Consider the following 16,427-nt stretch of genomic DNA (forward strand, 5'->3'; position numbering starts at 1 on the left):
TCAGGTGGTCCACCTTTCCTGTGGTCGACATGATTGCTGTATGGACAGTGGAGAGGACATGGATGTCTCGTTTGTCATGCCACTTTACTGCCAGCTGATGACATTTCTTATTTTGTATAACGGGTCATTTAGGATGGCAGTAGCATTGTTGATGAAATGCAGTCATGACAGCAGAACTAGGAAGCAGTCTTTGGAAAAGAAGGTGGCAAGGAAGGGAGTTGCAAACAGGATCTGTGCTCCAGTATTCTCTTAGGGAGTTCTTCTTAACTATCCGCGTGAGAAGGACTGTCACCAGGAAGGTATACATTTCACTAATTGTGGTTGTCCCCCCCCCCACTCCTGGCTCTCTCTTCTCCTGTAGCTCCAATGCATAGCGATTGGTCTCTGCTATGTCTCCCACCAGCTCCTCTGTCAGAAATAACTTGAAGCACTCTGCCTCAGATGGAAATGGCAAGGGGCGTTGCACTCCAAACTGGGATTCATCAAAGCAAATAGCAGGGCCAGGAAGGGTGAAATGGCTGGCAGCCTTCCAGCTACCACAGAACTCCATCCACTGTCGGCCTGCCTCCATCACCACCAGCATCTTCAAAGGGAACTGGGACTTTGTCAGTGGACAAGGGGTCCTCAGATTCAGGGATCTCAATGGCAGGGGAGCAGCTCCTCACTGTCACTGTCAGAATCTGATTCCTGACTTTGACTCCTTGTCAGAATTTTTTTAAATCTCCAGAATTTCCACATTCTTGAGTTGTATCCTTTTGAAAGACATTACTAATGCTACAGCTTAGCACACAAACTACATACATAAGCAACAACACTGAATGGCTCAGAGTGGGAGTGAGAGGTTACATGATTGACTGCCTACACGCACCATTTGTATCAATAAAACACTATCAGAAATTGTTTTGTGTGGTAATTATGTCTTCCAAGTACCGGTGATAAATCATGCATTTCATTTTGCATAGATTGTAAAGGGCACATATTATGTGTGTAAAATACTTTTTTGAAGGTTTTACTGATTATGATGAGCTAAGCTAATTCCAGCTATGTGTGGAACCATGTTTGTTGATATAGAATGCATTCTGGATTTAACGTAATTGTCTGTGGGACCAAAGATGCTATAACAAAATGAGGTGAGTAAGGGTTCACTCATTTTGTAACAATGGTAGATGACACATCCCTTCAACATGCAAACAGACCAAACTCATCTTGTCTTCTCTTATTATTTTTGGTTTCTGTGAGGAAAAAAAAGCAGATTACTTTCAATTTCTAGAAAGTGTTTAACTCAAGTATTTTGATCACCTGTGATGTGATTAATTATAAATAGCAATTGCTATTAGCTAATTCATAGTAGTTTGTCAGCCGAGAGTTCTAAAATATGACCGCTTGTGTTGCGTCAATCTTTCCTCAGTTAGTGCTAGGACAAATCTCGCCTACATTTTTCCGGTTTGGATGTATGTGTTATGCTATAGATACTTCTAGCGAATATCTGAACATTGCATCCAAAAATAAACTGCTCACATTCTGGACATAACTTTGTAAGAACTGTTTATAGAAATAGTTTCTGAAAAAAAAGCGTGGCCAGCTCAAATGTTGATTGATGCGTCATTTGAAACTGGCCATTCTAAATAAGTGTTCTGAAATAAGCTTTCTAAATCCCAGGGGTGTGATCTTACGTGTCAGGGACCACTGTAGAACGATCACACCCGTGTGATGGTACGCGTGAAAGGGTTAGCTACACATGGTTGATTATATTGCTAGGTTCACTAGCTTGTCCTGCGTTCCATATAATCAATGCGGGGATTGTTAATTTATCATCGAATCACAGCCTATTTCAACTTCGCCAAACGGGTGATGATTTAACAAAAGCACGTTGCCGAAAAAAAGCTATCTTTGCACAAATGTACCTAACCGTAAACATCAATGCCTTTCTTAAAATCAATACACAAGTATATATTTTTAAACCTGCATATTTAGTTAAAATAAATTCATGTTTGCGGGCAATATTAACTAGGGAAATTGTGTCACTTCTCTTGCGTTCCTATGCAAACAGAGTCAGGGTATATGCAACAGTTTGGGCCACCTGGCTTGTTGCGAACTAATTTGCCATAATTTTACATAATTATGACAACATTGAGGGTTGTGCAATGTAACAGCAATATTTAGACTTAAGGTTGCACCCATTCGATAAAATTTCGGAACGGTTCCGTATTTCACTGAAATAAACGTTTTGTTTTCGAAATGATAGTTTCTGGATTGGCCATATTAATGACCAAACACTTGCATTTCTGTGTTAATTATATTATAAATTTAGTCTGATTTGATAGAACAGTCTGACAGAGGTGGTAGGCAGCAGCAGGCTCATAAGCATTCATTCAAACAGCACTTTACTGCGTATGCCAGCTGCTCTTAGCAATGCTTGAAGCGCAGTGCAGTTTATGACTTCAAGCCCATCAACTCCCGAGATTAGGCTGGCAATACTAAAGTGCCTATAAGAACATCCAATAGTCAAATGGTACAGAGAGAAATAGTCGATGCGTCATAATTCCCATAATAACTACAACCTAAAACTTCTTAACTGGGAATATTGAAGAACTGGGAATGCTGAACCACTAGCTTTCATATGTTCTCAAGTTCGGAGCAAGGAACTTAAAACATTCACTTTTTTACATGGCACATTTTGCACTTTTACTTTCTTCTCCAACACTGCGTTTTTGCATTATTTAAACATGTTTCATTATTTATTTGAGACTAAATGTATTTATTATATTAAGTTCATATAAAAATGTTCATCGAGTATTGTTGTTGTCATTATTACAAATGCAAATAAAATAAATTATTTTTAAAATCAGCTTTTTTTTTAGTCCTCCAATGAAATCGGTATTGGCGTCGAAGAATCATAATCCGCCGACCTCCAGTAGATACAAATATAGAGTTGAAGTCGGAAGTTTCCATACACCTTAGCCAAATACATTTACTCAGTTTTTCACAATTCCTGACATTTAATCCTAGTAAAAATTCCCAGAATAACAGAGAGAATGATTTATTTCAGCTTTAATTACTTTCATCACATTCCCAGTGGGTCAGAAGTTTACATACACTCAATTAGTATTTGGTAGCATAGTCTTTAAATTGTTTAACTTGGGTCAAACGTGCTGGGTAGCCTTCCACAATAAGTTGGGTGAATTTTTAGCTCATTCCTCCTGACAGAGCTGGTGTAACTGAATCAGGTTTGTAGGCCTCCTTGCTCGCACACACTTTTTCAGTTCTGCCCACAAGTTTTCTATGGGATTGAGGTCAGAGCTTTGTGATGGCCACTCCAATACCTTGACTTTGTTGTCCTTAAGCCATTTTCCACAACTTTGGAAGTATGCTTGGGGTCATTGTCCATTTGGGAGACCCATTTGCGACCAAGCTTTAACTTGAGATGTTGTTTCAATACATCCACATAATTTTCCTTCCTTATGATGCCATCTGTTTTGTGAAGTGCACCAGTTCCTCCTGCAGCAATTCACCCCCACAACATGATGCTGCCACCCCCTGCTTCATGGTTGGGATGGTGTTCTTTGGATTGCAAGCCTCCCCATTTTTCCTCCAAACATAACGATGGGCATTATGGACAAACAGTTCTATTGATGTTTCATCAGATTGTACCTTTTGGAGAAATGTCCTCTGATCTTCATCCCCATGTGCAGTTGCAAACCGTAGTCTGGCTTTTTTATGGCAGTTTTGGAGCAGTGGCTTCTTCCTTGCTGAGCGGCCATTCAGGTTATGTCGACATAGGACTCGTTTTACTGCGGATATTGGTATTTTTGTACCCGTTTCCTCCATCATCTTCACAAGGTCCTTTGCTGTTGTTCTGGGATTGATTTGCACTTTTCGCACCAAAGAAGATTCATCTCTAGGAGACAGAACACGTCTCCTTCCAGAGCAGTATGATGGCTGTGTAGTCCCATGGTGTTTATACTTGCGTACTATTGTTTGTACAGATGAACATGGTACCTTCGGGTGTTCAGAAATTGCTCCCAAGGATGAACCAAACTTGTGGAGGTCCACAATTTTTTTCCTGAGATCTTGGTTGATTTATTTTGATTTTCCCATGATGTCAAGCAAAGTTGCCCCGAGTTTGAAGGTAGGCCTTGAAATACATCCATAGGTACACCTCCAATTGACTCAAATTATGTCAATTAGCCTACCAGAAGCTTCTAAAGCCATGACATAATTTTCCAAGCTGTTTAAAGGCAAAGTCAACTTAGTGTATGTAAACCTCTGACCCACTGGAATTGTGATACAAGGGAAATAATCAATCTGTAAACAATTCTTAGAAAAATGTAGTGTCATGCACAAAGTAGATGTCCTGACTGACTTGCCAAAACTATAGTTTGTTAACAAGAAATGTGTGGAGTGGTTGAAAACCAAGTTTTAATGACTCCAACCGAAGTGCATGTAAACTTCCGGGTGTCTGTCCGGCCAATGACAGGCCAAGCAGAGTGTCCAGTCCTTCCACTCTACCAATTTGGTACATCTAAAAAGACTCAGAATACATGTGGACGGACATCCACTAAACTAAGATTCTATGGTGTCCGTTATTGTGTGAAATTTGCCTCTGAGAATGATTGAAATCAATATTATGCACTTTCTATTGGCTATATGAATGATATGCACGTTATTATGATTGTTATGCAATTGAACAATTCGATTGCAACCTAACCACCAATCTCACAAAAAACTAAAATATCACAACACATGTCAGGCCTGCAAGTAGCTGTCATGGGACAATTTGGTTGACGTAGAGAGTTTCATTTTCCAAAAGTAGGCTCTGCACAACCGCATGCCCTACCACACAAACAACCGTAGCGCCTACAGTACCTTGCAAAGCCTTGAACGGATTAGAGGGCTTTGTGCTAGATTATTGAGGGCCATTGGTGCTGCAAAGACATGGTAGGAGCCATGTCCCTGGCATTGCCAATGGGATCCAACTTGAGGTTATGATCCAAAGTGCATAAGTATTCTATTTCACAAGGCAGTCACAGAAGTGCCTGTGATATGGCTGAGGGAGCAGAAGTAGTATAGGACAGATCGTGGTTCACTTACTCCCCTTATCATCTGCCGTCATAATCACTGCCTGCCATTGGCTCATGTCCTCCATGTCTTTCTTAGTGACAACATTTTGCACATTTTATGCACAGAGTTAATACCCCACGTAAGGTGAAAATGATCATTGAACAATTGTGATTAAACATATATACACGGTCAGTCACTGCACAGTATGTAACATATCCAAACATCAAATACTGTGTCCAATTGTAATAAATCAGTGGTTAAAGTGTCTACCCTACACAAACACAACTGTATGTCACCTTTTAACAATTAAAAACAACTTTTAAACCGCACAGGCATTCGGCATCTAAATAATACTTTATACAATATTAATGAATTCGCTCGAAGAACATTTTAATATTGAATGTAGACAATGATGATAGAACTCAAACAATGTGTGGCCAAACCGGTTCCTCGCATAAAACACATGACAGAGAGAAGCAAAAATATGGACAAGGGCAAATTATATACAAAATAGACCTTCTTCTGAAAACGCACGGTTGACAGGGGCTCAGGCAAACTGCTTTCTCACGACTGGAATAGCTTTTAAAGCCCATGTAAAACAAAGGCATGTCAAGCAAAGGGCCTCGGAAATAATTCCGAACAGGCATTCAGGCCAACCACAGTAAACCAAAACCTGGCCAATCATGCACAAGCACACTGGCTGCTCCAATTGCCACGGCAACTAGCACCAAGGCAGACACCACCACTACTAACTCTAGCCCTGTCCCTATATCGTTTATCATTTAACACTACCACCACCTTTTTTTGTGGGACAAAGTGTTTCAAAAACAAGTAAAGCGTTCCAATGACTTTTTCATGAAATCTGATGACATATAGACATGAATCTGCAGCTTTACATGTTGAGAGTAAGCAGTTTTGCCTAGAAACAGACTACCCTCAAAGACAGACTGGGGGACTCAAAAGACAGGCTTGGCACACTCATTTATGGGGATAGGGAGGCTAGGGCAGTGATGTCACCGGTTTCTCAAGTGCTTGTGAAGATGGGTCGTGACCCTGCGACTGGGGGATTGTGACACATAAACAGCTGGGCAGTCTGACATCGTCCCTTTGTCTTGACAATGGCAAAGCTCAAAAGGCTGAGTGAAAGCCTGTCAGCCTAATCAGGTGCGAATGCAGCCCTCATCACGGTGTTACATAAGGAGCACATTGAGACAGGCTAACAAGGAACCACACTGTTCAAGCCTGAGGTCACCAAGGTGTCATTATACTTCTTCACTGGTGAGAAATTGAACAAAAATGTACTCTCGAAAATCAAAAGAGAATGACAAATCCATGCTAATCCCCTGGACTTTTATAAACAATAGAGCGAGGGTTGCATTAGAGAATTGCAATCTCTCTGATTTTCCAGTGTGAATCCTGGGTCAAGTGGAAAGGGGATCGGGTATAAAGGGCTCATTTGAGACTGCCATATCAAGCGAAGAGTGACAGCTTAGTTTATTTGGGGAAGATAATCAAGCACTACAGGCATCTACAGGAGAACAAACAATCACAACGTATTCTAAAAATCGCACAATGCTGGGCACCGGAACAAACTGGAGAATGGAAAATATATGCTGAAAGCAACTCGTTCAAAGCTGAGGAGCGAGGTCTAACGAAGCTGATGTTCTTCGGGTTAGCGTTGAAATTTCAGGCTTCACCATGAGTCAGAGGTCTGAGTTGGGCTAACCCCCCCCCCCCCTTCACCTCATCCCCTCCCCCAGCCAGAGATGCCTAGTGAGTGTAATTAACACCTGCAGGGAGCCAATCACCTCCAGGGAATGGGTGATCTGGTCAATGAACAAGCCACAGCCAGCCTGACTTGACAGTCTCTGGGATAATATAGATCTTTATCAAAACTTTTCATTCTGATGTTCAGTCGTTTCTTGAAGCATAACCATCATTTTTAGCTGGAAACATAATGAGTGCGCTCCCATTTTAGCAAATGTAAACTCGTTATATATATATATATATATATATCATACCTCACAAATTAAACATAGGCTCAAATGAAATCTGAGCAGTACAAAAATAGCATTGCACCTGACCTGTGATGAGAAAGGGAAGATGCTTAGATTAAAATCAAAATTAGATTTGTTTTGGTTTTACTTCACTATTTCCAAATTAATTTCTGTAGATCACGAACGGCAAAAACAGTTGTGTGACCATGTTGTATTTTTTGCCGCAGTGCAAGCTGAAAAAAAATATGTTTTTATCTGAATTGAATGTGTGTACAGATCACTCTGAATGGCGAAACATCAATTGCTGTGCACTCCGTGACAGGTCTGGCTGTCCCACTTCGCATGCCATTCTCTGCTCTCATCGGAGATGCAGTATGTGAAATCTGACACACCATTTGCATAGGAAGCGAAATAAGAAATAACCTTATGCTTAAAGCTGAAGTTATTACAAGTCAGCAGGCATTTGAATGGGGTCTCTGTCACTCAGAGGACGCTGGGCAGAAAATGCTCTGTCATTTATATGAAATGGTGCAAATTTTGTACTGTCACTAAGTATCATTTTAAAAGCCTATTCCCCCACTTTCGTTAAAAATATTTGCATGTTTTTTTTCTGGACCAGAAAAAGGGCCATGGATGGTGGGCGGGGCATGGTCGGCCAATCGGGGAAGCTAGATTTCAGAGGCCATTCCTCTTGGCAGTGTAGAGAATTATAAAAATATTTAAGCCAAATAATATATATATTTTTTTTTGGGGGGTGGGGGCTTCCATCAAAGCAATTGCCTGTATCAATTCCAATCACCCAAATTTTGGGGGGAAATATGTACAGTACCAGTCAAAAGTTCGGACTCATTCGAGATTCTCTATATTTTTACTATTTTCTATAATTAGAATAACAGTGAATACATCTAAACCATGTAACCAAAAAAAAGTGTTCTTCAAAGTAGCCACCCTGTGCCTTGATGAAAGCTTTGCACAGTCTTGGCATTCTCTCAACCAGCTTCATGAGGTACAGTAGTCACCTGGAATGCTTTTTAATTAACAGGTGTGCCTTGTTCAAGTTAATTTGTGGAATTTCTTTCCTTAATGCATTTGAGCCAATCAGTTGTGTTGTGACAAGGTAGCGGTGGTATACAGAAGACAGCCCTACTTGGTAAAAGACCAAGTCCATATTACAGCAAGAACAGCTAAAATAAGCAAAGAGAAACAACAGCCCATCATTAATTTAAGACATGAAGGTCAGTCAATCTGGAACATTTCAAGAACTTTGAAAGTTTATTCAGGTTCAGACCGCATTCTGTCCCCATCAACAATTTATTTTACTTTTAGTGCCAGCGAGAATGACATAAGTAGTCAAGACAACTAGCTTGGTTTGAATCTCCGCCATGTACAGTTGAAGTCGGAAGTTTACATACACTTAGGTTGGAGTCATTAAAACTCGTTTTTCAACCACTCCACAAATTTCTTGTTAACAAACTATAGTTTTGACAAGTTGGCTAGGACAATTCCAGTGGTTCAGAAGTTAAATACAAAGTTGACTGTGCCTTTAAACCACTTGAAAAATTCCAGAAAATTATGTCATGGCTTTAGAAGCTTCTGATAGGCTAAGTGACATCATTTGAGTCAATTGGAGGTATACCTGTAGATGCATTTCAAGGCCTACCTTCAAACTCAGGGCCTCTTTGCTTGACATCATGGGAAAATCAAAAGAAATCAGCCAAGAACTCAGAAAAAAAATGTGTAGCCCTCCACAAGTCTGGTTCATCCTTGGGAGCAATTTCCAAATGCCTGAAGGTACCATGTTTATCTGTACAAACAATAGTATGCAAATATAAACACCATGGGACCTCGCAGCCGTCATACCGCTCAGGAAGGAGATGAGTTCTGTCTCCTAGAGATAAACGTACTTTGTTGCAAAAAGTGCAAATCAATCTCAGAACAACAGCAAAGGACCTTGTGAAGATGCTGGAGGAAACAGGCACAAAAATATCTATATCCACAGTAAAACGAGTCCTACATCGACATAACCTGAATGGCTGCTCAGCAAGGAAGAAGCCACTGCTCCAAATTCGCCATAAAAAAGCCAGACTACGGTTTGCAAATGCACATGGGGACAAAGATCGTACTTTTTGGAGAAATGTTCTCTGGTCTGACGAAACAAAAATACTGCCATAATGCCCATCGTTATGTTTGGAGGAAAAAGGGGCAGGCTTGCAAGCTGAAGAACTCCATCACAACCGTGAAGCAAGGGGGTGGCAGCATCATGTTGTGGGGGTGCATTTCTGCAGGAGGAACTGGTGCACTTCACAAAACAGATGGCATCATGAGGAAGGAAAATTATGTGGATGTATTGAAGCAACATCTCAAGTAAAAGCTTGGTCGCAAATGGGTCTCCCAAAACGACAATGACCCCAAGCATACTTCCAAAGTCAAGGTATTGGAGTGGCCATCACAAAGCTCTGACCTCAATCCCATAGAAACTTGTGGGCAGAACTGAAAACGTGTGTGCGAGCAAGGAAGCCTACAAACCTGACTCAGTTACACCAGCTCTGTCAGGAGGAATGGGCGAAAATTCACCCAACTTATTGTGGGAAGCTTGTAGAAGGCTTCCTGAAACTTTTGACCCAAGTTAAACAATTTAAGGCAATGCTACCAAATACTAATTGAGTGTATGTAAACTTCTGACCCACTGGGAATGTGATGAAAGAAATAAAAGCTGAAATAAATAATCTCTCTCCTATTATTCTGACATTTCACATTCTTAAAATAAAGCTGTGATCCTAACTGACCTAAGACAAGGAATTCAAATGTCAGGAATGGTGGAAAACTTGAAATGTTTAAAAGTATTTGGCTAAGGTGTATGTAAACTTCCGACTTCAACTGTATATTTCACTAGGTCAGGATATTTAAGCCTTCATATATCCACTCGTTCCATTATATCCATGATATTCGTGATTTCCTTAAGTGCATAAAGGTGATCGTTTGCAGTGAGACTTCCTTCACGGTCCATTGAGGTATTTAAAACCATATTATAATCAACCACTATAATAATAATAATAGGGTCTTGTATTGCTTGTAGGCTTGATAAATGATTATAAAGTGCATTCGTAAAGTATTCAGACCCCTTGACAATCCACTTTGTTATGTTACAGCCTTGTGAAATAAAATTGAGTAAATAAAACATTCCTCAATCTACTCACAATGCCCCATAATGGTAAAACAGTTTTTTAGAAATGTTAGCAAAATGTATTACAAATAAACAAAAATCTTATTTACATAAGTATTCAGACCCTTTGCTATGAGACTCAAAATTGAGCTCAAGTGCATTCTGTTTCCATTGATCATCCTTGAGATGTTTCTACAACTTGATTGGAGCCCACCTGTGTTAAATTCAATTGATTGGACATGATTTGGAAAGGCACACAGAGGTCATTTTAAGTTCCCACAGTTGACAGTACATGTCCTCGCCAAACCATGAGGTCGAAGGAATTGTCCGTAGAGCTCTGAGACAGTGTCAAGGCACATACCTGGGGAAGGGTACCAAAACATTTCTGCAGCATTGAAGGTCCCTAAGAACCCAGTGGCCGCCATCTTTCTTAAATGGAAGAAGTTTGGAACCACCAAGACTCTTCCTAGAACTGGCCACCCAGCCAAACTGAGCAATTGGGGGAGAAGGGCCTTGGTCAGGGAGGTGACCAAGAACCCGATGGGTCCAGAGTTCATCTGTGGAGATGGGAGGACCTTCCAGAAGGACATACATCTCTGCAGCACTCCACCAACCAGACAGAAACCACTCCTCAGTAAAAGGCATATGACAGCCTTCTTGGAGTTTGACAAAAGGCACCTAAAGGACTCTCAGACCATGAGAAACAAGATTCTCTGGTCTGATGAAAACAGAATTGAACTCTTTTGCCTGAATGCCAAGCGTCACGTCTGGAGGAAACCTGACACCATCCCTAAAGTGAAGCATGGTGGGGGCAGCATCATACTGTGGGGAGGTTTTTTTTCAACAGCAGGGACTGGGAGACTAGTCATGATTGAGGGAACGCTGAACAGAGCAAAGTACAGAGAGATCCTTGATGAAAACCTGTTCCAGAGCTCTCGGGACCTCAGACTGGGGCGAAGGACAAGTCTCTGAATGTCCTTGAGTGGCCCAGCCAGAGCCCAGACTTGAAACCAAATTGAACATCTCTGGAGAGACCTGAAAATACTTGTGCAGCAATGCTCCCCATCAAACCTGACAGAGCTTGAGAGGATCTGCAGAGAAGAATGGGACAAACTCCCCAAATACAGGTTTGCCAAGCTTGTAGGGTCATAAACAAGAAGACTCAAGCCTGGAATCGCTGCCAAAGGTGCTTCAACTAAGTACTGAGTAAAGGGTCTGAATACTTATGTAACTTATATATATATATATATTTATATATATATATACACACACTTTTTTTTTTATAAACTAGCAAAAATAAAAATTATTTAAAAAACGGTTTTTGCTTCTTCATTATGGTGTATTGTTTGTAGATTGATGGGGGAAACTATTTCATCCATTTTAAGGCTGTAACCTAACACAATGTGGAAAAAGTCAAGGGGTCTGAATACCTTCCAAAGGCACTGTATATTCCTTTTAGCCAGGTAAATACTGATCGTCAGTTCTCATTATCTGCTGAGCCATTACAATTATAATTGGCTATACTTATATCACCATAATGAAATACAAGTTTCAATTCTATTTATCAAAATATATGTTTGTAAACTTACCATTAAAAAGCACCATAATGATTGTGTCCATATAGCTATACCATGGAATTCTCACTGCTACTAAGTAAACCTCCAATTGTTCTCCACTATTCCACCTGCTAAAACCTCTCCCCATCCCAAGTTGGACTGTCGTCCCAGTAACTGTCAGATCACCCCTGTCCACATGTATCCGAGGGCCTTTGAGAGACTGGGACCAATCATTTTAAAAAAAGAGCACACAGTGCCACCCACAGAACAGAAGCAGATTAACTGACAAAAGCATTTCCAATGCGCTCACCTCAATTACACACACACACACACACACACACACACACACACACACATATATATTTTTTTAAATATTGCATATCTTACATTATTTCCACAATGAACTAATAAGATGCTCAATAATGTCAGCAGTTCATATGAAGGAATGTTACCTATAACCAGGATTGGCATTACAAAAATAACATTTTGGCAAGCAATTATTATTTTGGCAAAAAAATTATTGTGATTAATCCTGTATTTTCCCCAACATCATTACCCCATAGCAACAGATGTGGGATATAATACACACCACAAGATCAGATGTTCAACAGTTGTTCCATCCCCGAGCCCAACTCAAGAGAAGACTTGATGTGCTAATGCATATACAGTTGTAGCTGTTTGAGAAGGCATGTCAAATGGAACAAGAATGGGGAGATTTGATTAACCAAATGTCAAGTCCTAGCTGATGGCGGTCAGATACACCCCCTTACCACACACACACACCCCCTTACTACACACACACACACACCCCCTTACCACACACACACACACACACACACACACACACACACACACACACACACACACACACACACACACACACACACATTCCAAAGCATCAGACCTTGAGATTATTTTGTGCCACCAGGGCCACAATAATTTGCCCCTTCTCTGATTGCCCAAGTGTGCCAATTCCCTGCAATTCCACATTTCTCCATGGTGCTGAGAGAACATTTTGCCGTTTTAAAGCAATGTTTCTGCAGTTCTATGCATTTTGCCATGACAAACGCTGTTATTTTACTCAAACACAACAACAAAATCAAAAACTGCTAAATTCATTTTTCTATTCTCCCCGACTGTCTAGCTTTTAGTTTGATGATTGTTAGCCCTCTCGTGATAAATAATTACTTTTGGGTATGTCTATTTAGGGAGAAAATCTACATTTTCACTTTACATTTAAGTGTTACCCAAGCATGCACTGAAAGTTTTTCACTTAGGCACAGGAACGCCATATGATGAGATCAAGCAGAACAGAACCAGGGTCCAGTGAGGAGTGAACGCTGATCCAGTGCCAGCTTTCTTCTCCCCCCCTCATTCACCTTCTTTTTTTTTCTTTTTACAGAGCTGGTCAAAAGTAGTGCACTATATAGGGAATAGGATGCCATTTGGGATGCAGCCCATGGCAGGGTGAAGGACAGCATGCGTGCCCATACAGAACCACCACATAGACCTACATAAATACTGGGTCACCGACCCTCGTTTGAGCTCTTTGGTTGTACATGTTGTGCCATTAGAACAAGTGCGCTGTTCATTGTAACCGCTATGCGTCATGCGAGAATTTGAACGTACACGTGTCTTGCGGCTTGGTTTTTTAAAATCTGGCAGTGTCGTCCCTTCTAGGATCACATGTAATGCCAGAGGTCTTCCACTGGAAATCATTACAGGGGGACATTGTATTTTCTATTTGTCTGTGTAAAATAAAATATCTGCTCACCTGAGTTGCGCCACTTTTGGTCGAGGGTAATAAACAATCGGAGACAAGGGATGAGACGGTTGAGGGAATGAGTTCTGGGAAAAGGCTTGGAACAGGAGCAGCCAGCAGAGACTCCTCTCCCTCTTCAATTTTCCTGGAGAGAGACAAAGAATAAGTATATAAAACATTATACTGACAACCGCTGAGCTTGACTCTTAACACAAACAATATGCCGTCTGTCGGTCAGTCTTTCCATCTGGAATGAGGAGAGATAGGCATTCATGGTAATGTCATTGCAATGATATATCAGATGTTAGATGCCTGGAGCTTTTGGAGCCTACAGCGAGTCATGGGATCTCCTTAGCCTCTACCTGAGACATCATATATCACTGTCAATACCCAAACTGAAGCATGTGTATTGCCAGAATCTACTGTATACCTCCTAGCTATTGTTAGTACCTTTGCTGTGAATAATGTCTCTTCTGTACATTCGAGGGGATAAGTAGGACGGAACAGTTGATACTCCCAGACAGACACAGACATGGCTGACCGACAGTGAGACTGTGTGTGTGTGTGTGTCCCCCGCCAGTCAGAAGACACACCAAGCAGAGGGACAAAACTGAATTTTGACTAGACGATAGATTACAATGCACCCTCCACCGCAGCAGTGCGCAGCTTAGAAAGAGCACTTGTAGCCTAGCTCGCTCCAAGTCTGCATAAAGAACATTCGAACTTGACATCATTCAAGACAGAGTTTGGCTACCCTCTCTATACGTTATAGGCTACACACTGTAGAGCCGGGTCACCCCCGTTCACACATAGTGAATCCACAACGGAAATACAGGCCTACGATCCTTATGATAATCTGACATGGATTTCTGATTGTGTCTGTATGAGGGAGAGGCCACAATGGCCGCTACGCTGTTGACTTCACAAAAACTCAGCCAGCGTGTCCGTTTAATCAGCACATACAAAAACGAGCAGAAAAAGCAACCCTGTCCGTGTGGGAAAGACCGGCCTGACAAAAGCATCACCACATTTGCCATTAGTATCATGAGAAGATATGAAATTGAGATTTAACATGGTTTATATATGTGAAGGCATTTCACAGTAAAGTCTACACCTGTTGAAATTCAGCACATTTGACAAATACATTTGAGGGCCTTGAATGGTAAAAAGTGGCTCACATTGACATTTCCTTACTGCTATATAAACACACAGCAGTTACTAAGTTACTAATTACAAGCATCAAAGTAACAGGTGTTTGAGTTGAGTCCAGTTCTTTCAGCGTACTCTCAAAATTGGGTAAAACTATTCTCTCACCGACAGTCGTGCATTTACCGGTACAAAGTCTACGGCAATTGTTCAACTGGGACCTCTGTGCCCTGCTGTTGCGAATACAAAGGGTGTACTATTCCTCTGTAGGACAGCACATTGTACGAGCGCACTAATCACATATGTTAAATATTAACTTCAAGTCGCGAGTTACAGTATAAAGTAAGATAGATATGCTGAGACTGAGGAAATCTGGGGATATACATTACCAACACAAGGTGTGTGTTTTAGACTGTTCATTGAAAACATAACTATGACTAAAAAGAAAAAAATGTGACACTAAATCACATTCATTCACACACCAGCCATTCCAAAGGAGAAATTAATAATACCTATTCCCCTGGCAGACAGCATTCCTGGAGAGCTGGGCATTTGGTGGTTGTAAAGGACCATGCAAAGGGATGAGGGATGGGTTGGAAAAGCAACTCACATTACCCTTCCCTCTCCCAGAAACCCCTGCTTTCTCTCCGAGGCTGCCGGAGGTGTGTACGTCTTCCAGTGTGTTATTCATATCACTCGTGGGGGCCGGCTATATCCAAGGCATCATCTGGAGCAGAGAAAAAGAGACGAGCTGTTGGAATGGAGTGTACGGGGAAGTAGCAGAGTAGAGCACAGTGAGAGGGAGCAAGAGCTGGAAGGGATCCTCTGTCTGCTCACAGCACACAACAAGCCCCTTCGCAAGGCTCATCTGCTGCCCGTGCGACTGGCCCAGTGGGGCAAAACATGATCCACCACAATAAAGTTATTTTTAACTCAATGACTCGCAAATGAGCCCTGGCTTTGACACAGTGGCGTATTAAAATGCATGCACCAACTCTGGGATTTGTTTTCTCCCCCTGGTTTGGTTGTAGTTGTTAATTCTTCCCTCTATTTCTTTGTTTTTTTCCCCCTCTCCCACTCCCTGGAAAGCAGACTAGCACAGTAAGCACACCTGCGCAAAGGGTTGCAAGTCTGTAACTTAGCGAAGTCGTGAGTCCTGGATGGCTACCAGACTGTAATATCAACTGCTTCTTCTGTCACAGACTTCACTTTCAAACTGAGCCCTGTGCTGGACTGGATGAATGTGGAAGCGGAGAGTATCCCAGCCATGATGTAGTGGGCTGTGTAGGTTATGTAATTCTGTGGGGGGTGATAGTTGACGTGATAACATCTATCTGAAAGGTAACGTGTAACAGAGATTGGGCTGAGAGGCTACTGTAGATAATCACATGCAGGCAGTCATCATGGTAACATCCGGTCGCAGTACCAGTTTGCTTAGCTTGCTGAAATCTAGACGGCAGAACTTCATTCTATACAAACCATTGCAAAATGTTTCTAACTCCAATTTCTACTTTATTAGTAAGTAGGCTTGTTGTTGGCTGCTGAGGGTGATAATGTTATGTGCTTCAAAACTGAAAAGTGGCCATTATCTGTATAGGAGCAACATTCCAAAAAGCTACTTAAAATTGCAATAACAAAAAAATGATGGAAAATGCTATTAACCCATTTAATACCATCGGTCACAATAGTGGAAAGAAATGTTTGTACTTTACAGGCTCTAGAGAAGATCAACAAATGAGTCA

The 16,427-nt window shown here is 41.3% G+C and overlaps 1 protein-coding gene across 2 annotated transcripts in view; it reads right to left on the bottom strand.

Moving 5' to 3' along the window:
• Nucleotides 1-16,427, bottom strand: part of LOC118386005 (growth factor receptor-bound protein 14-like) — a 59,764-nt gene that overhangs the window by 32,619 nt on the left and 10,718 nt on the right. Inside the window, exons 2-3 of one of the 2 annotated variants that reach the window (XM_035773335.2) lie at nt 15,198-15,412; nt 13,552-13,684 (exon numbers count right to left, since the gene is read on the bottom strand). In XM_035773335.2, the coding sequence (XP_035629228.1) occupies nt 13,552-13,684; nt 15,198-15,376 (312 nt within the window). In that variant the 5' untranslated portion in view covers nt 15,377-15,412. The remainder of the gene's footprint in view (nt 1-13,551; nt 13,685-15,197; nt 15,413-16,427) is intronic. The other variant, XM_035773336.2, reaches the window with a different exon arrangement.

This window comes from Oncorhynchus keta, chromosome 7 (assembly GCF_023373465.1).
Source record: "Oncorhynchus keta strain PuntledgeMale-10-30-2019 chromosome 7, Oket_V2, whole genome shotgun sequence".
Taxonomy (NCBI): Eukaryota; Metazoa; Chordata; class Actinopteri; order Salmoniformes; family Salmonidae; genus Oncorhynchus; species Oncorhynchus keta.